At 46.5% G+C, this 20100-nt stretch overlaps 1 protein-coding gene across 1 annotated transcript in view; it reads right to left on the bottom strand.

Annotated features, from left to right (window-relative positions):
- Positions 1-20100, bottom strand: part of LOC138471844 (protein Niban 2-like) — a 385943-nt gene that overhangs the window by 196188 nt on the left and 169655 nt on the right. The window contains exon 2 of the mRNA XM_069609690.1: positions 9963-10093. Coding sequence (XP_069465791.1) covers positions 9963-10093 — 131 coding nt within the window. The remainder of the gene's footprint in view (positions 1-9962; positions 10094-20100) is intronic.

Below are 20100 nucleotides of genomic sequence, written 5' to 3'. Positions count from 1 at the left end.
GGTGCCGTGACCCGAGAAGGCTGTGAGAGGACCAGAGCCCCAGCACCTTCCAAACGCCATGGACCGCTGCAACAAGGTTTCACGATAGCGAGTGCTGCTTACTGGAGCTCCCAATGCTTACCCGGGAGGGACGTGGAAGTCGGAGAAGACAACTGAGATGCCCGGAGGAGCAGCCGAGTACCGCGAGTGAGTTCGAGGGAACACTTGTACGGGGGCGCTCCAGGGGCAGGAATTGGACATTTGCAAGTAGTCATCAGCTGAAACGCCCAAGAGTGGGGGGCTTGGAACCTTAAGAGAAGAATATTGAATACAGAGCGAAGTACCTTTTGAAATGTACCAAGATTTATTGACTATCGAATTGAAGAGAAAGATAAAGAAATCAGAGGAAAATGCTGCATGAAGGAAAAGCGAATGATGTACAGTTATGAACACTCTGAAAACCTGTTCAGAATCATTTGATGAACAGAGTGAAAGCTCATAATAAGCACTACTGAATTAAGCAGAAAAGCAAGTGTGAAATACAAGTTGATGAACTTGAATGCATTGGGAACAGCCAAGTACACAGTGGCTGAAATACAAGTGGGGCAAAGCCAAGAAAGTACCATTGGGAAAGATACAATGAATGGGAATTACTGACACAGGTCCAGGGGAAAACCTGTGATGGCCAAGGAAAACCAAGAGCATCACAGAGTGCAATGGGTTATTGGTTGCGTGACCTGTGATGGGTGGACCGTGCGGTCCGACAAATGCAGCTAGACCAAGTAGCCCTACTGGATGGAGAAACAAAGAAAGCCACGATGCAAAGGATATGCTGCATGGCAATTACTGAAGTGAAAGAAAGCCTTTGTTTGAGTCATTTGAAAAGCTTAGAGGATTACAAAGTTAAACTGAAAGCATTCTTACAACTCAAAGAGGATCATAGCACTTCTAGTGGAGGAGCTGCCTACTTGGGGAAGTGAACCCCGAGAATTTTGTGAACTGTGTTACCCTTGGTGAAGGGAACCCTGATGTTTCTGTAAACTGTTGAACTTGGGGAACAGAGCCCCGAGATCTTTTGGAATTATTGTTGAACTTGGGAAAGGTGAAGCTGAAAACCAGCCAGAGCTGGAAGCATCTCAGAACTTTACTTTGAACACTGTTTCTTTTGGTGCGGACATCCCAACAAATTGTATAGCTTTAGTTGTGAGGGCAAGTATAGGTTTTGGACACAGATTGACTTTTGAGTTAAACTTAATGACACAGACTATCCTTAGTTTCTTTAGGTCGGATAATCCCACCTTAGCTTAGGGCAAGTTAGGCCTTCATCCATCCTGACACATATAGACCAATAAAGTCTTTCTTAAGAAAAGTGAATCTGTTGTCTGTGTCTTGCTTCATGATGCCTTCACAGTACCAAGTGTTTACACTGGGCTGGCTCCTCCGTAATGGGCAAGGGTACTAGCAGATCAGTGCCCGCCTTGGCCCTTATGGACAAACCGCCACTGCACATAGCAAGAATAGTTCTCCCAGTAAGAATACAGGGCTGGATGCAGTTCCCACATTCTCCTCTGTAGTTACACCTCATTCCTGATGGCAGTGCAGAACGGGCAGTACCTAGAGGCCAGTCTATCGTAGTCTCCTTGCAATAGACACTAAAGTGACCTCAGAACAAACAATCTTTTGCTTAACTCGCTCTTCGCCACCTGTCCATATGCCCTGGCTACATTCTTAATTCCTCTGTCTCTTGTCATTCACTGTTGCCATCTCTCACAACAGCTGCTCCTATCCTCAACAGAGAAGGACTGGCCACTGGGAAATATGAGAGATTGCCAAATGGGCTGGGGCCTATGAAAGGCTGGTAGGGCTGGGGCAGGGTCAATGGAATGTGAGGGAGTGCGATCATTTATGAATCGCACATTGCAGACTGAACCAAACAATTCTTCCATAGCGTCATCAGATACTTTTATCACAGCCCTCCTGGTGCCACACAGGCTCTGACAAATCAGACATGATATGAAGCCTCTCTCAATCTCTGCTCAAGCTCTGATGATCCAGTCGGGTCATCCTGGCCAGACCCTCGCCTCGCTAGGTGCTCTGCCTCATTTGCACCCGCCTCTCGTGTTCTTCCATGGGTATAATTTGCGACAATTGCTTCCATTTGGAACTTGTGGTTTCTAACTCTACCCTGTACGGGAGAGGTCCAGTGCTTTGTATTTTTTGCTGCAGTCAGGCAATTCTACCGCAGAAAGGCTCTTTGTCAGCAGCTAAAAGACCTCCCCAGTTTATGCTAGCGCCAAGCATTTTCTGGCTCTGGGAACTTTCTGGTGCTTTGACAATTGTCGGTCCCTAGAACAACCTTTTGATGTCACAACACCCATTGTGTTCAAAGAGGCATAACATTATAAGAAATGGTGCCCGGAAACTCATGTTTAAATATTTAAGGATTGTGCTTTCTGTGTATATTAAATGTTACTTTCACTGGAGAGCATTGGTGTGCTGTCTTTCTAGAAGAGGAAGCAACAAGTCCCTAAAGAGCACCCCTGAAACACCAAGTCAAGAATTCTACAATGGAATTCCGTCTATGTGTCATGTTTCAAAAGTGATCCGCAATTAGACAACGTTAAATCTTTAAAATGATAACATGATGACATCCCCGATCCCATAACTACTTTAGTTAAGGACGTTCAGGGTTCACTGTCATTTTTTCATAGGTGTGGTGTCTATGTAGATGGTTGGCACTCATCTGAAGCCATCAGTGACCCGGCTCTGCTTTTTACATGTTGAGGTTTTCTTCAGGGCTGCGAGTGCACATCAAGACTCATATGAAAGTGACCAGCGGGGAGTGTCAGTGATTCCCAAGTGTCTCCAGAATCCATCCTGAGATATTTTGGGTGAGGTTTTTACAGTGCTTAGAGTTTGGAAAGAAATAAGTGCCAGGGCCCAAATATTTTCTACCACTCTTGGGACACACAGGGGCGGGCAACTCCCAGCCCACTATTACCACCACCAACAGCTGTGCCCCACAGTGTCAGCATACTCCGGATTAAAGCTGCAACTTCCACTGCCTGTTGTGGGTGATTGTTGCAGTGACCATAGCAGATGTGCAATGTTCAGATACCATTTGACATAAAATAACATAACATACTAGTTTAAGGCAAATATTTGAGTGGTTGATTACACACATCATCATTGTTAACCTTTTGCTCGGATTCCATAGGTGGCAAGTGCAACATGTTAACCATCTATTGATAGAAGGAATAAACATTTTGTGAACCCACAATACTGTGATAGTTGCAGGACGACCGGAGCAGCGTGTGGCCATGACCAGCACAAACACCAGGCATTGTCACTTTCCCACTCATTGTTATCCATGGAAATAGATGACTAGCACCGCCCTGCCCACCTGGGTCATCAAATTCATGAGTAACAATGAGCCGGCCCAGGATGAAGAGACTGTGCTCAGTTCACATTGTTGTTGCTTGTTGTGTGACAGCTACAGAATGAGATTTAAAATGCTAAAGTTGCAAAAATACCACATCGTAATCAGACAAGAGTGGGGGTCATTATGACGCTGGCGGTAGCTGTGCCGGTAAATACTGGCACGGCTGCTGCTGGTATCATTTTTTTTCCGACACCCACAAATGGGCATTTACCAGGTCATTACAGTCCCGCCGGACCCGGTAATTTCCCATTCGCAGGCGCCGGAATAAAATGCTCCCCATTCCCATTGTAGGGCTCAATGGGAATGGGGAGGTCAGATGCACTGGCACCATTCAGAATGGTGCTGGTGTATCCGACATGCTGTGCTCGCGGGTGACGGTACGCCCGCGAGCAGAACTCGTAGTTTGCTGGTCCGGTAACAACGGTACCAGCAAGCTTACCAGTACCGTTGTTACCGGACCGGCAAACTTATAATGAGGCCCAGTGAGTACACTTCATTAAGTACCAGGGTTGGGCCCTGGCAAACACCCCCACAAATTTAGCACTGGCTTTTAATTCCCTTATCAGAGATGTATACGGTGATCATTTCTATTGTTTCTCGCTTGTGTGGTAGGTTCCATCCAACAAAATCAATACAGTTACATGTGTTTAACGACCCTGTGTAATCATATTCTCATTCACAGTCAGAAGAGGCACCAAAAGATTCCACACTGCTGATTATTATGGGACTGCAGTGGGCTCCAAAGTCACAGGGACGTCATTTCACCAAAATGCCAGGGGTAGCGGAAGTGACATCACATGACCCTTGACCTCTGATGACATCACAGGAAGTGATGCCATTTGACCCCACCCCAAAGTGCTGTTACGGGAAGCAATGTAACACGACCTTTCACCCCTTGACAAAACAGGAAGTTGCATCACATAGCATTATTCCAAAGTACACTACGAAATATATGGTTACGATATCACTATAGTGTGATATATATTTCATAGAAGAATTGATCACGATATGTATCATTAAGATCAGTTTGTATAGGCCCATATTACCAAATGACTGTGAATGCAAGCAGACGCCCATGGCCAAATGATAATGATGTGTTATTATGCAGCACTTACGCTTAAGGGCTTTATATAGAACAAATATACATACAAAATCACCCAACCTGTGTTGTTACTCATTATCGATTTCAGAAGAATGAAAGGCTAAGTTGAGGTGTTTAAGAACAGACTAAATCAGTAACTCACCCCCTAAAGTGTGCCTGAAATAAAGCTTTAATGATTTTAGCAATTATTGTATAGAATTCCAGAAAGACAAAAAAAAAAGTGTACTTTGTTTTTCTTTTATTCCTCTCATCGCACATTGATCCCCGTGTGAGTATTCTTCGATGCCAACATATCGTACACACACATCTCTCTCTCTCTCTCTCTCTCTCTCTCTCTCTCTCTCTCTTTCTCCTCTCTCTCCCTCTCTCTCTCTCTCTCTCCTTCTTACTTACTGGGAACGAAATGCTATGACAGCACATTGGAGGCTCTCCCGTCATGACTGAATATAAATGTGGATTGAACCCACCCATCACACAAAAGAGGGGGGTATAGAAATCGCTTACGTCACGCTTAGTATCGCAGGATGGGTTCTGGGGGTTTCATTCTGTGAGAAGGAGGAACGTGGGAATCGTGCACCCCTCGGATATAGACGCAGAATCCTGCAGAATGCTGCAAAGTTTTACAAGCAGAAACTGATCAACTATAGTTTAGATCGGTGTCACTTACCTACAAAATATTGTTTTCCATTTCTTTGAACTCCGAGCTTAGTTCAATAAAATAGATATGGGGTGTTACAAAGTTTGATCCTTAAGGGTAGAACATAGAAGGGATTCTAGCGTTGATATTTCAAAATAATTCCTGCCATTAGGGAAGCAGGGGCTCTTTGCTCCCTCTTTTGATATGTGTTGCACCAGCGTTCTCCAGGAAAGTCAGAGCCAATGCACGGGGAAAGTGTTGCTTTCCTGCACGCCTACATGAGTTTTTAGGCACCTTCTCATGTCGTGTTATCCTCAACGTAGCCGAGATTAAAAAAAGGTACTCTGTTTTGGAAGGCCCCATTGGGATATGTGTGTCCTAATGAATGTTGTGAAGTGGGGCGGGTGGGTCTGTGCTAGCTTTTCTAAAGGATGAAAAGTGGGCGCGCTTTACTGATTTCAGAGGATTTTTAAAGAACATAATTGCGGATCTGAGCTTATTTCACGTGGAGATACTAAAGAGGGAGACGTCTGTGCTCACAAATCAGTAACCAAAACATTAACTGAAATGTCACAACTGGAACTTCTCACCACAAAGGCCTCCAGCCACCAACACAGCTGCCCCCTAGTGTCCCCAGAGAGGTTAAACCTTTGAACATGCCATCCATGATAATCACCCTCCTCTTCATCACCACAAGTGCTGCATTTAACCAAGGACCCACTCCCCCAAGCCGCTCCTTCAGCCCTACCCATCCACCTGTGATAATGGTACACATTACTACTCATGTCGCAAGTGATTACATGCTCACACTTTTATCACCCATCAATACCACAGGCAACATGACCACCATTTTCCTGCTCTTGTTCGCCAAAATTTGGCCCATGACATCATGGCATGCAACCACCTGATGCAGGTCCAGATGCAATTGAAAGCTGCTTTTCATTCTGCGCTGGTACTTATTCCGCACAGCCCCCACGCCTCCGCTCACAGGAAACTGTATCCTTCCCAGGATCCTGCATCTACTCTCCCGTCTCATGCTAGAGTAGAGGGAACCCTGCAACATGATACAGGAGGATGAACAAAGTGTATGCTAGGGCACCTACTCGGCACTGCTGTACCCTGCGCTAGGCTATGCCAAGACCTTCCAGGATCGTGTGACACCTCCTCATGTTAGGACTGATGACGGTGAGCCGATACTCCGATTCATGCCATGACTCATTAAAGTGCTATGCCACACTGCACAGCCATGCTATGCGGTAACTAATGGGTGTATGGTGTGGACATACCCACTGACCTAAAACTAGTGATCTGTGCAATGCCAGCGACCCCATTTTTAACCACCTACTGTAACCTACACCGATCCAACTCTACAATAGCCCTATTCACCTGTCTCACACAAATCAAGGACCCTCTATCCCCTCCAACCCCATCACGCACTCTTGCTGGCTCACCATGCTTCCTTACTAACCTGCATGCAGGAATCAGCTTCTAGCTTGCTGAACACTTGCACCTAGCAAACCCCCAACACGCACTCTTGCTGGCTCACCATGCTTCCTTACTAACCTGCATGCAGGGATCAGCTTCTAGCTTGCTGAACACTGGCACCTAGCAAACCCCCAACACGCACTCTTGCTGGCTCACCATGCTTCCTTACTAACATGCATGCAGGGATCAGCTTCTAGCTTGCTGAACACTGGCACCTAGCAAACCTCCAACACGCACTCTTGCTGGCTCACCATGCTTCCTTATTAACCTGCATTCAGGGATCAGCTTCTAGCTTCCTGAACACTGGCACCTAGCAAACCTCCAACACGCACTCTTGCTGGCTCACCATGCTTCCTTACTAACCTGCATTCAGGGATCAGCTTCTAGCTTGCTGAACACTGGCACCTAGCAAACCTCCAACACGCACTCTTGCTGGCTCACCATGCTTCCTTACTAACCTGCATTCAGGGATCAGCTTCTAGCTTGCTGAACACTGGCACCTAGCAAACCCCCAACACGCACCACATACCAAGAATACACCTACACGATATCTCTGCTGGCATCACGGTTCTCCTACAGATGTGGGCGGCTGTGCTACTTCTAGGATTAGCCAAAGAGGGGGTGTCTGTTCTGATATCAGAGAATGGCCTAAAAGGGGAGGTGATCAGTGTTGATATCAAAAGATGACCGAAAAAGAGAGGGCTATATCTGTACTGATATCATGGGATGCTCTAAAGATGAGAATATCTGTGATGATATCTGAGGGTTTTTGTACAGAGGGACATTCTGACAGAGCCTTTAGTGTTTTAGTTGAGGTAGGGAAACCCCTCATAGAAGCAGGGACAGGTAGGTTTTCCTTTTATTTGTGCTTTATAGCAGCCGCTATGCCCTCTGCGTGTAAGTCTCCTTCAGCGCCCTTACACCTTGCTTCTGTGGTTTTGATTTTCTTGTTCCGATGGTGACTCTAGATTTGAAACTTGTTATAATGTAATCACTGACTCTGCCTGGTTCTAACCATGTGCTTTTCTTGCACAGGTCTCCCAGCGCCGAGTGGCCCTTTTGGGCGATTGTAGCCTGCTGCACATAGTAAGTGCTGATCAGTCATCAGCAAAGATGGAAGCAATAGCCAAAGATCTCCTACACACCTATCCGTGGAGGGTGTTGATAATAACTACTCTTGCATAGCAGACTTTACGATCAGATTTATCACTACTCACTGATAACTGATGCAAGTTTCACCCAGCTGAACGGTCAGGGGTGGACTGGCCTTTAGTGAACTCTGGAGATTTCCCGGTAGGTCTCTGCACCCTGGATCCTGGAACTCTGTTGGGTGCTAACCTATTTTATTTCCACATTTTCTCATAGTAAAAGGGGCGGGCTTGCTGAAAATGTGTAACATGGCGCCACTTTGAACATTATTCACAGGGCCTCTTTTGGTTCCCATTCCACACCTGGGAATGGTGCTCATTTTATTGACCTCTGAAGGAAGAAAGGCTAAGGGGATCGGCTAGATTCGAATCTGTGACTTTTCTACAAAGGGTGCTTTGGGCCATTGTGCTATCTTACTAGTGTCTCCAACGCAGGGCCATCTTTGCTGGCCCTCCATCACCGATTAGGTCTTGTGATAGAAATAATGGATGTGTGATTACGCACACACACACGCACACGCACACGTTTCTCCTTCAGTTTCATCTCCTTCAGTTTCACGGTTACATCATGACAGCCCAAACCTGCTGGATCGGGTCGGGTTTGAATAAAAGCTCTCTGTTTGAATCTCTGCAGCTGGGCGTGCCTGTGCTTTGTACATTCCATGCAAGACCTCGCTCTCTGCCCAGGGCAATGCTTGCCGGTGCCAATGCCCATGGCATCGATACCACGCATACCTCCAGCGGTAACAAGAGGTAGTCTCGGAATCCGTATGAGCAAATACTAAGCGTACTTCTATCAAGTGGGCCCTCATCCCACGGTGAGTGTTGGTGTCACACACCGCCCGGCGACGCGTGCATGGAGATGGCTGGCATCACACCTTCAGCGTGGCCCTCGCCTTCGCTGTCCAGGGGAACAGGGGAATCCGATCACGTCCCTGAACATTGGCCAGGTCAAAGGGAGTCCAGCTCTTTCCCAGAAATGGGGAATTCCTTTCTGGGAGGCATCCAGCGAGGCCGGCAGCACTGGGCCAAACAGCCCCTTTCAGTTGAAGCATGCACTTCACGGAGCAAACTTTGGCAATGACCCCAAATGACTCATTCCTAGGAAGCCACTCACCCGGGAAGGAGGGAGGAGGGAGGGTTAAGTGGGAGAGTCCGGTGGCAGGCAAGGAACATGCAGTGACAGAGGGAGCAATGCAGAAAAAACATAGTACGAGGGATACAAACAGCATGAAGGTGGAGCGAGCACGAGGGCGAAAGGGTAAGCCACCCTGGCCTTTTCACCCTCTGCCAATGACAAGCTCTCTTCCTCCCCAATCCACTTCCCCCACCTCCACTGGCCTAGTCAGTCCTTTTCACGGGAAATGTCATCTGTCATGGTCTGGCAAACTCTAAATGGAGATCTGTTTCAGGACAAATAGACGGCCACCCTCACCCAACATGTGCTTAACGTCGCTATCTCAATAACAGCCCCCACACCTTCTTCATCGTGAAACATCTCATTTCCCCTCACACCTGCAACCATCCTCCTCCTTCCGCAAAGTCTTCCACATGGAGTCACATCGTGATTTTCTCCAAACCACGATTCCTTTTCCCTGACTCAACCACACCCATCGATTTTCTGTAAATCGTGTGTTCCTTATCACATACTTGTCTGAATCACCTTATTCCAAGCCCAACCCCCCCATGTTACCAGAACTGCAACAGCAACCTCCCTCCCTTCTCCTCATTCCACACCCACCTCTTGCACAGAACACAAAAAACACAATTCTCTGCCTTCTGCCAATTAGATCACTATCTCCTGCTTCCCTCAGTGCTCCCCCCCCAGTGGTATCCTCCTCTCCTCGGGCACATGACAATCTACTCCTCAGCACACTTCTGCCTGCCTATCGTTTGACCACCTCTCTTCCCTCGCCACCCCCTGGGCTCTTTTCCCCCTCATGTCCTTTCCACGAGCTAACCTGACCACACTATCTTGTGTGACCACAACCGCCTCTCCTCCTCGCTCAGCCAGGACCCCCTTGTCTTATTTTCCCAATACCAAAAGGACAATCTGGGACTATTTTCTGTTTGCCAAAATGTGTCGCCAACTTCAGATGCCAATGTGGTGCTTGGCCCCATTCCCACCCATCCACCCCCTTGATGACGCAACCACACTTCATGTCTTACCTTGCGGTGCAGTAGCTGGGACTGCGGACCCCCATTTCCCTCAATCTCGTATCGGACCTTGTTAAAGAGTGCAACGCCATACTGCTCCTCGTAGAACTTGGAGAAGTCTCTCAGTACTTTCCCAGTGCACTCTGAAAGAAAGTAAGACAAACCAGATAAATGCCCAGCCCAACACAGCGTGAGGTGTAGGGTAGTGTAAATGTAGAAGACGACTCCTTTACAATAACATCCACCATTCACACAGACTATAAACTTGCAGGCAGTATGGGAAGACCTATCTCACATCACGAGAAACATTGTCATAAGTGCAGACCATTCTACTTGTGAACTTGTTGGGATGCCATCTAGTTCGGCTTGAGCGCCACCACAGAGTGCCCATGAGTTTACAACCAGTATCAGAGGACATCTTGAATACTCAACAACCATGAAGGGTCCTTATGGTGAGTTATGTTAATACGGTTTTAGACTGTGCCAAATCACCACTGTAGTCATTTCATAGCCAAAGGCGTTGCTAGGGGGGCTGAAGGGGCTATAGCCACGGGTCTTTTAGTTCTAGCTCCGGATAGAATCTCAGGTGCTACAAACAAAATGCTAGCTAGCCCAGAGTCCCGCCAGTCCCGACATTAGCTGGACGTGTCCATGGAATGGTGCTCTAGGACCCCACTAGGACTTTACAGTCCTTAGTCTGCCGAAAGAACATGGCTGAAAGATAAGAAGACGGGAACATGGGAAATAGATGCTACAGACGAAGGTAGGGATGCGGTGGGTATCACATAGTCTGTCTTATTGTCTCCCATATAAGATCCAGAATGTTCTCCATAAAGGCTCCTACTCACAAATAAATATTTGTATAATAAGAGAAAATATAAAGAAATACAGACCTAATATATCTACCCACTACAAACAATTCTTACTAAAATGGTCAATCAAATACACAATGATCTCAAATCAAACCCCCTCTACTGTATTTGAAATTTGCATTGCATTAAATTTCCATAAGCGGACCGGTAGAGGATCTGTAAATACAAACCCACACATTGGAGAAAACAATGGTGACACGTATCAAGAGGTTCGTTATGTAAGGCACTTGATAACCATCAACCCGAATAAGAGGCAAAAGAATTTATGAAAATAAACTAGGGCGCCCTCAGCGTATGCAGAGTTAATCAGAAACGTGTGACTAATAGCTAGCAGCTGGGAATAACTTTAAAACTTAAGGCAGACTTGATCTAGAAATATGGAAACCATTAATAAGAAGCAACCGCACACACAAAAATAAAGGGCTATAAAACTCCCCAGTGAGACTTGCCCCTGAGGAGTGTGTGAATGAAGCTTCAGTGCCCAGGGGAAAGGGAATTCATGGCTATTAGGTGCCTGAAAGCCCAGCTTAACATCTCGAGTGAAGCAAGGGTCGTAAATGAGTGCTTCGGCCATCTAATGCCCAGGAATGGCTGCTCTTAAGGGTGCCAAGGCCATCATCACCTGGCAGAGGCCCTTCCACCTCCCAATAACGGCTGAGGGAGGACGGCGCCATTCCCGTTGATTGGTGCGCCGAACATTACCATGCAGGGGGGGGAACCTTGCATTGAGAAGTTGTGTCTTTCCATAACTTAAGTGGACGCAGTACTGAGGAAAGACAGTGCCAGAGGGCACGACACTGTGCCGCAACTAACGCTACATCACGGGTAGACATTCTGGCAAGCGGCCCCGCGGTGCGGAATACCGAGGGGTTGAGCCATCCGCACATTGCCAGGAGACATAAGGTAAGCTGGAGCGGGTACAAAAGGGAAGGGGCATTCTGGTTGACTTGCATGAAGCAACATTACACCCAATGTCTGATAGTGCCTGGCATTTACTTGGAATCCTCCTTCCTGCTTGGCTCAGCCAATCGGAACGTTCGTACAAGAGTGCCAGTTATAGTAGTAGTATATCAAATTCCTTACCGTGACAGAGAAGTAAAGGCATATCTTAATATAATGGGCCTTATTCGCACAGATTTGGCACCTGAACCAATCATGGGATGCCAATGAGCATCTGATATTTGCACCTTCCACCATATACCTGAAGGTCTACAACTTAAACAAATCTGGAGGTCCTCGGAGCATCCGTGAGATGAAGCGTGTCTCGGAGATGCTCCAGGCAGCTCCAGATCTGATCATATGGTAGCGGGTGCGACTCGGAGCCACGCAACAGCATCTCCAGATCTGTCGGGGTGCAGATCTTTCCTGACGCGGCCCATTGAGTTTTGGAGATTTTGTGCTGAAATTGGGAGAGACGCGTGACCTACCATTGGCCGACCCTTCAAAACAAGTGACGCGCGCTAAAGGTTCAGGTGGTGCAAGATTGGTACAAATATGATTATATTTTTCCATTTCAGTGAACCCATTACTTTTATGTAAGAGTCAAATAAACACTTGTCTTGAAAAATGCCTCTTTTCAAAAGTTCAGGCTGAAGCACATCAACACTTGCATCGCAAGGCACACATCCTTCCAGTTGGAGTGGGATTTCATCAATTTTCTAGCACCACTTAGCCCCAACAGCTGGCCTCTTGCACCCACTTAACTCATTTTTCTAATTTTTCATTTAAATGTAATATCCCTTACTGACGAAATGACTACTGCTCTGCAGGAATAGCGGGATGAGTAGAGGCAACCCTGCCTACTAAGCCCCACACTACTATTAAAGCAGTGGTGATTCCAATCATGAAGGGGAAACGGGAAGAGCCCGGAAGGTACACCTCCTTCTCTTTTGTCAACGCAGGCCGAGGGCAGGTTGTAGCTTCAGAAGGGCTGTGAACGCATAAAGGTAGCATCCCAAAAGCACAACACTTACAAAATAAAAGTGTGTCCAATCAATGTTAAATGCAATTCAATAACTAGAAAACCCCACTCTTGTACAAGAAAACACAGAGAATGCAGACTTTTTTTTAAAGAGCACTCTGGGCAGATGTGCGGGGGTGTTCAGGCAACCAGATAGGGCAACAGCATCAAGAAAAAGGTAGAAAAGGAGGGCTCAAAAGTCACTATTATCTGTGATGGGTCAGAAGAAGGAGGCAGACCACTTTTTGACACGATAAACAAGTAGTTTATTTAAAATGATGAGAAAAAGACCTTTCTATCCCTCTTCTATGGTTTCTCTACCTAACAAAACCAATGAGGGTGCACGTTGTTAGTAGTGAAGTCCAAAAAGTAAACGGTCTGTCCTCTGTCGCAAGGCAAATCTATCCTGACCCTACCACTAAGAGAAAACAACAAAAAGTTCAGGAGAATAACTTCCTTCTCCTGAATAGACTTTTCTCAGTCCTAGTAGCTGATTCTTAAATAGTTCTTGACTATTTCTTGGATTGATTTGTACAGTTCCTCTCGGGGACTTTGGCACCTTTCTGGAGTCCCTCGTGGTTCTTGAATTTGACTTTGTCTCTTTGCTATGTTTGCGATTGTATCCCCTTGTTTTCTGCTTTTTTGAAGGGTATCTGTATTCTTCTTGTTCTTTACTTCTGCATACTCAATATGTCTCACATCACATTCATCTTGTTCTGACAAACTGCTGTTCCCCTTAGATCAAATACAACAGTCCAAGCAATTACATTTGCTCCCCAGTTCAGTTCCTGTCGTGTTGTACTGTGCAAGACAGGTCCGATTGTGATTTTCCTTCCTATGGTTATTAGACCCTTCACTGGGTTTAGTAAACAGGGTCTCAGAGTTAATTTTCACTTTTATAGGCACTTTTCCTCTCACTGGGATGAGTAGGCTGATTCTTGTAGTGGTTATAGCTCTTATGAACACTTGTTCTTTCACTGGGACGAGTAAGCTGAATGCCATAGATATTCTCACTCTTACAAACACTTATCCGTTCAGTGGGACGAGCAGGCTGAGTGCCGTAGATATTCTCAATCTTACAAACACTTGTACTTTCACTGGAACAAGTAGGCTGTGTGTGTCCTTGGCCCCGGTACCCACTCCCGGGTTTCCCGCTACCTTCTTGTTTACGGCTAGCCGATGGGGCCAACGTAGAAATGGTCTCAGCGTTGTTCTCGGGCTGAGTAGTACACCTTCCACTGGTCATGCCACTGCTCTCCTGGTTCACCTTTGCTCTGGCTTTTCGTCCCCTGCAAAGGTTTGTTCTCTGCTCTCTCTGTTCTTCCCGATTACACCTACGGGCCATATCCTCCAGACAGGGGATCACCCTGTTCTCAGCCGCTTCCAAATGTTACAATAACAAACAGCGTCTTGTTCTAATGGAGTCCTCTGAATCGTAGATGGTACTAATGGCCCGCCAGGAAGGGTTTCAGGGAGTTCCTCAAGGGATTGTGAGTCCTTGTCCCGAAAAGGGGAGCTTCTCCCTATGAGGTCCCCCATACCTCCACCTCTTGGGGGAATGTTGCATAGCAGGCTCACCTCCCAAGCCTCACAAGAAAAGGCTCCCTTCTGAGGAGAATTGGCGAAACCCTGTGATTCGTCACATGTCCCAAAAGTGGATCAGATGGAAAGGGCCTCTTCACAGTACCTTCATGTTCTTTTTGAGGGCTCAACAGTGTCAAATTGGGCGTCTTGGCACCTTAGCTCCGTTGTAGCCAGATGTCGAAAGGTTTCGAGTCAATGTGAACCCACTGGTGGTTGGCGTCTAGACAGTTGTATGGGGAACATTCCTTAAGTGCCATGTCGACGTTTGAGACAGACGAGATCTTCCATTGACTTGGAAAGCAGTAGAGTCAGCAGTGAGAAGATGGCTTATGCTGGATTGAGTTGACATTTGCGATTGCGAGTTTGACAACTTCCAGCCGGTCAAGTCACTTCACAAATCATTTGTCGAGCCAGCTGTTGGGTTGCTTGAGACAGTCTACAGCAACAGGTAGGGCCAGCATCTGGCTGCCTCCAAACACAGCAAAGTGTCAAAGCAGAACCAAGGGTCCTCTGTCAGCACAAAGGCATTGAGAGCGGATGATCTGGCTTGAAGATGTCTCAAGCCATGGAAACAGGATTCCAAGTTGCTTCAAGACATCTGCTTCGCTAGGGGTCGCAATCCAGGGTCTCCAGGACAAGGTGCGTGCTACTATGCTGCACTCTCACTCCAGGGAGTTGGGCTGGCACCTAATAAGGATCATTCACCTCTAGTGAACAGGGTCCTGAATCCAGTGCAGCCAGCAGTAAGTTCTTGATCCATGGCTATTGGACAGTGCTTACCTCTGCCTTGGATGCCTTTTGTCTTCACCTCTATGACAGAGGACTTTGAATTAGTCAGTATTTTCAAATCCTTCTTCTCCTTCTTAGAGTCCAAACATGAATCAAAGAGGGGGTGCACTTCTCCTTTTTAATGCAAAATGTCACAGTGGATTGTTCCAAAGCAAGCTGGTGCTAAGGGGTGCAATATCTGTTACTCTAACAAGTGCTCTTTGCCTTCTGACCCAGAGTACCTAGCCGGCAGGAAATGGAGGGAACATGAACAGGTATAGAGCCCTAACAGAAACCAAGATGGGACCCTTCTCTCTTTCCACCTCTCCTTTCAGACTATTCTAACTCCACTCCGTTACCATGCCTGGTGTCTTCAAAGGGACTCCAGTTGTCAGCACCCTGGTGTAGGAGTGGCTTTATTATGTAGGTGCTGTCTTTGAGGCACTGGTTCCCAGGAGATCTCCTGGGGAGTGCTAAGTGTTACCATTCTAACCAGAGAATCAAAGGGGCAGCATCTTGGCTATTGTTCCACATGGCTGTAGTGGAGACAGTCAGGCCAGATACTAATAAACACCAGTCTGGTCATAGCTGCAGACCTGCTCACAGGTCTGATACAAGTATGATAGCAAATTGCTGTGGTTTTATAGCTTTGTGATTCTTGCAGCCATCATGCTAACGTAGGCACAGATTATATTTATAGATTTACGTGCCACCAGACTGACTAGATTACACAATTATTATAACTTAGATCAGAGATGCAGGTAGGTAACTAAAAACCCACCTCTGCCAGCAGGTTGTGCTATTTCTCAATTGGCGATGTAGATGGCAGGAGGCTTGTACAGCAAAGGCACATGTGTGCACTATCATTTTGGCATGCAGCATTTTTTAAATGGGTGTCTGATTAGCAGCCCCCCGCTCCAGTGACCAAATTCCCCTGGCAGATAGCATCCAGTCACATTGTTCTGTGTTCCAATTTAGTTTTCTGATATTTATGTCATTTATTAATGAGGCTGACATGCAGTTCTTCTTGAAGGGATCATTTGCTTATGTTACTGCGTGATGGAGTTTTGCGCTTGATTCCCTCATTACCGGTGTGTACCTACAACTAATCACAGTTAATCATGCACACCTACTTCCTCAACCATGTTACATGCCCCCCAACCCCTGCTTCAGTCCACTGGTTTCTTTCCCATCTTGGATTGGGTTGTCTATTGGCAAGTTCCCCTTTCCCATCTCAACACCCCCTTCTTTACTCGCCACAGCGTAAAGTGTAGAGGCACGCTGGATCACCTCCCATCCAAGGTCAGGCACCATTAATCTATACTGCACCCCTCACCACTACAGTGGTGATGGGGTAGTATACATTTTGTATAATATACAAGGCATGTTAGATCTTGATTCATTGAGTGGGAGTGTACTCAGCCAGCTCTACAATAGAGCAGTTGCTTATTTTAGATTCAATGATCCATTGAGTGGGAGTGTGCTCCATCATTTCCTTCCTCAATAGATCATTCTGTTATTCTACCATACAGTATGATCACTGCTCACTCTTAATCCATTGAGTTCCTCACTCGAGACATTATTCCCTTAGTTTTCAATACTTTATCATGAGTGTCCCCTCTGGATTCATTGAGTGGGAGTGTGCACAGACAGCTTCTTCCACAATGGATGGTTCCCTTATGTTGCGATACATTATGATCACTGCTCGCGCTTGATCCATTGAGTAAGAGCAAACTCAGACAGGGCCTCACTCAAGAGATCATTGCCTTATAATTCTGTACTTTATGAATGCCTGCCTTGATTCATTGAGCGGGAATGTAGTCAGCCAGCTCCTTAATCAAGAGATTATTATCATACATGACCATATGATGCATTTCTGGTCCTGAGTCATTGAGTGGGTGTGTACTCAGCGTGTACCTTCCTCAATTGATAATTCCTTATATGAGCATACACCACGATGACAGTTCACGGCTGATTCATTGGGTGAGAGTGCACTCAGGCAGGTCCCTGCTGAAGAGATGTTCCTGGCATGTGATACGTTTTTGCTCTTGATTAATTGAGAGGGAGTGTACTCAGCCAGTTCCTTACTCAGAGGTTATTTGCATATTTTGCTGTATGATGTATGTTCACTCTCGCATCAGTGAGTGAATGTTTTCCCCATTTGCTCATCCTCTTGAAATAGATTAAGATAACACCAATTAATGAGAAGCCTTTCGTAACACAAGAGACATCACATGTTTAGCACAGATTGATTCATTTCGAGATGTCGCATGTTCGGGCAGCGGGTATTGTTACAGGGGGTGGGGGCGGGTTTGAGAGAGGCAGAGGTAGAGATGGAGGGAGTGGGCTCTATCTTTACTTATCGATGTTTTTTATCCCATCAGATGCAATATTACGCTGAGATGGTAACCTGCTTAGCTTTCGAAGTCCCCGAGAGATCGTCTTCAGATTGTGGACTCACAGTGAATGATAACAAAGGAAGAACATCATGTTTGTTGATAGTTTTTTTGGGTTGTAAAGTTTTATCCGAACACTGGGTAGGTCCCTTTTAACATGAATCCATGACGAAGATGCACTGACATTTTTGTTTCCATTACCGATGTCAAAGCCCCTTATAGTTTACAAGTGACTATAATGGTTTTCCAACGCAACAGAACAACTGTCCAATTATTTTGTAGGATTGTTATTCCAACAATTCCACATTTTTAGAGAGCTGAAATGTCCAGGTTCTTCATAACGTGGGTGAGGGTCGCACCCAGGATCCCAGCTCATTCAGCCCCACAGGAGTTTAAACCCCATGTGGTAGGTCACGTGCTCAAGTCTTCACCACGTTATAACACTTGGATATTCGAATGTCTTCTGTACGCACTAAGCATTTGGAACTGTTTGAAGAACCATCCTACAAAATGACCATCACATTTACCAATACATCAATAAACATTCGATAGGGTAAGCATCAATGAAGTATGTACTATTGGCAGAGGCGCAGGAATGCCATTTCAACACCAATGTTGCTTTCCTGGCTGTCTGGTAGTGCTGTGGGTTGAGGGGGGGCGGGTTGAGGGGTAGGTGCTACTGTAAATCCTGGTGGCCTAACCACGAGTCGACTATTCTCTGAGCATTTCTCTTTCTACGGCACCGTTTAATCTTTCGGGGTACTGTTCTGGACTATGCCCCCAGTTGCTGTACTTCCAGGGGACCTTAGCTTGCGCTTAGAGGGACATGCTGAAGGAACGCGCCTTCCGAAAGGTGACAAGCGGAATATTCATGGATGTGGAGGGTCTCGAGGGTCTGGAAGTGGTGTCATGTTTTTGGAGGCTGGAGAGGTAAAACACTTTTTTCTGCGGGCACTATTATGCTAATGAGAAACCCATCCCAAATCTGGGGCTAAATTGCATGGAGCCATCCAGAGTGGATTTTTGGGGAAACTTCGGGCTAAGGTTGCAGAGCGTTCTCCCTTCTTAAGGCCCTGTTGGGTGAAATAAGCCATGTGTGGTTGTGGATGCCCGTCCAGCTTTTTCTGGCCAGTGTGCTATGCGTGCCACCTCGTCGTACATGACAGCACTACACCTGTAGAGACTATTAAGCCTGGCTGCAGTATTGCAGGTCCCCCCTTAATCCTCGTTTATTAAGTGTTTTGGTTTAATGGAACGTTTCTAGCATTTTTCTTTTCTATGCTTGTAGATTGTAGAATGTAGTTGTTCACAATAATTGTTTTGTGTTCAAACCAGATTTGGAGGGGAGCGAGAAAGAAGAGGAGAGAGAGGGGGCAGGGGGAGATAGAGAGAGGAGAAGGGAAGACAAACACATCATTAAGGATACATAGCAATGAAGAGAACCGAAACATTCAAATGGGACCATTTTAAGCTGAAGACGATCAGAGTGAGTCCTTTTAAATGAAGCGAAGCATTTTCCGCCCTGCTCATTCCCTTCCACTGTGGGAAGATTCGGGCCCACTTTTAGGCCAGTCACCTTTGCCGCAGGGGAAAGGAAAAAAGCTCAGTGGGGTCCTAGCCAACAGAAACCGTGAGCTAGCCTGGCTAGCAACTCCCGAAAGCCATGAGCTGCGGGCAACTGTCGGAAAACGACTGCCACCAGCTCAACCACAATGAAACGAGACATGGTTTAGTCTCTTTGTGGAGGGAACTTGCAACAGGTTTACCCATTAAAGGCTGCAAGCCTGTACTCATCTGTCTATCTGGCGATATGGCGGCATCTCACCTGAATAGTAACTGAATATGACCGTGTTTAGGCAGGGGTGTTGCTAGGTCTGGAAAAGATCCGGGGCCTACGCTAATGTCTAGACTGTCGGGACTTGGGGCTAGCAAGCCATTTGGTTGTAGGCCACAAGCTTTTATCAGGGGCTACAACCAAAAGACCCGGGGCTATAGCTCCCCTCCCATCCCACCCGCCACTCCCAACCCCCTAACAACGCCTCTGTGTTTATGTCTAAACGTTGGCCAGTAAATCCATGTACTTGGCCAGGAAGGATTTATGACTTGCAAATTGTGACTATTTTTCCTCAATATTTTCATCCTCTGTCAAAGCATTTCCCTTGCCTGTTTGTCTTGCTCATGACTAGTGCTCATCTAGGAAAAAAGAGGTCCTCGTTTTTATAGGGGCTGACAGGTTGTCAAATTATTCACAATTTTGGCACTCCTATTCCCCTAAAGAGACACTATGTTGTCTGTATGTGTGTACGGATTTGTAAATTTGCACAATCAGATGTTGCCTCTCTTAATCTGTTGGGCTTCACGCAGCCACCAGTTCTATCACTATTCTCACACTAGGATGATTCTATTGTAACTGTGAAAAGGAGTAGCAGGATTCACAAGGGTCTGTCACAGACAAAGGAGAGCGATCATTATGGAAGGGAAATGAGAGAGCAGCAGGTTCCTTTAGCAGTAAAATCAGCCACCGTAGACCGGGCAGTACTGCCCACCACCACAACAGGCGTTTACCACTT

Source organism: Ambystoma mexicanum, chromosome 8, assembly GCF_040938575.1.
Source record: "Ambystoma mexicanum isolate Mex_15411 chromosome 8, UKY_AmexF1_1, whole genome shotgun sequence".
NCBI classification, from domain to species: Eukaryota; Metazoa; Chordata; class Amphibia; order Caudata; family Ambystomatidae; genus Ambystoma; species Ambystoma mexicanum.
The sequence above is the reverse complement of the archived record's forward strand: the minus strand, read 5'-3'. Positions and strand labels throughout refer to the sequence as shown.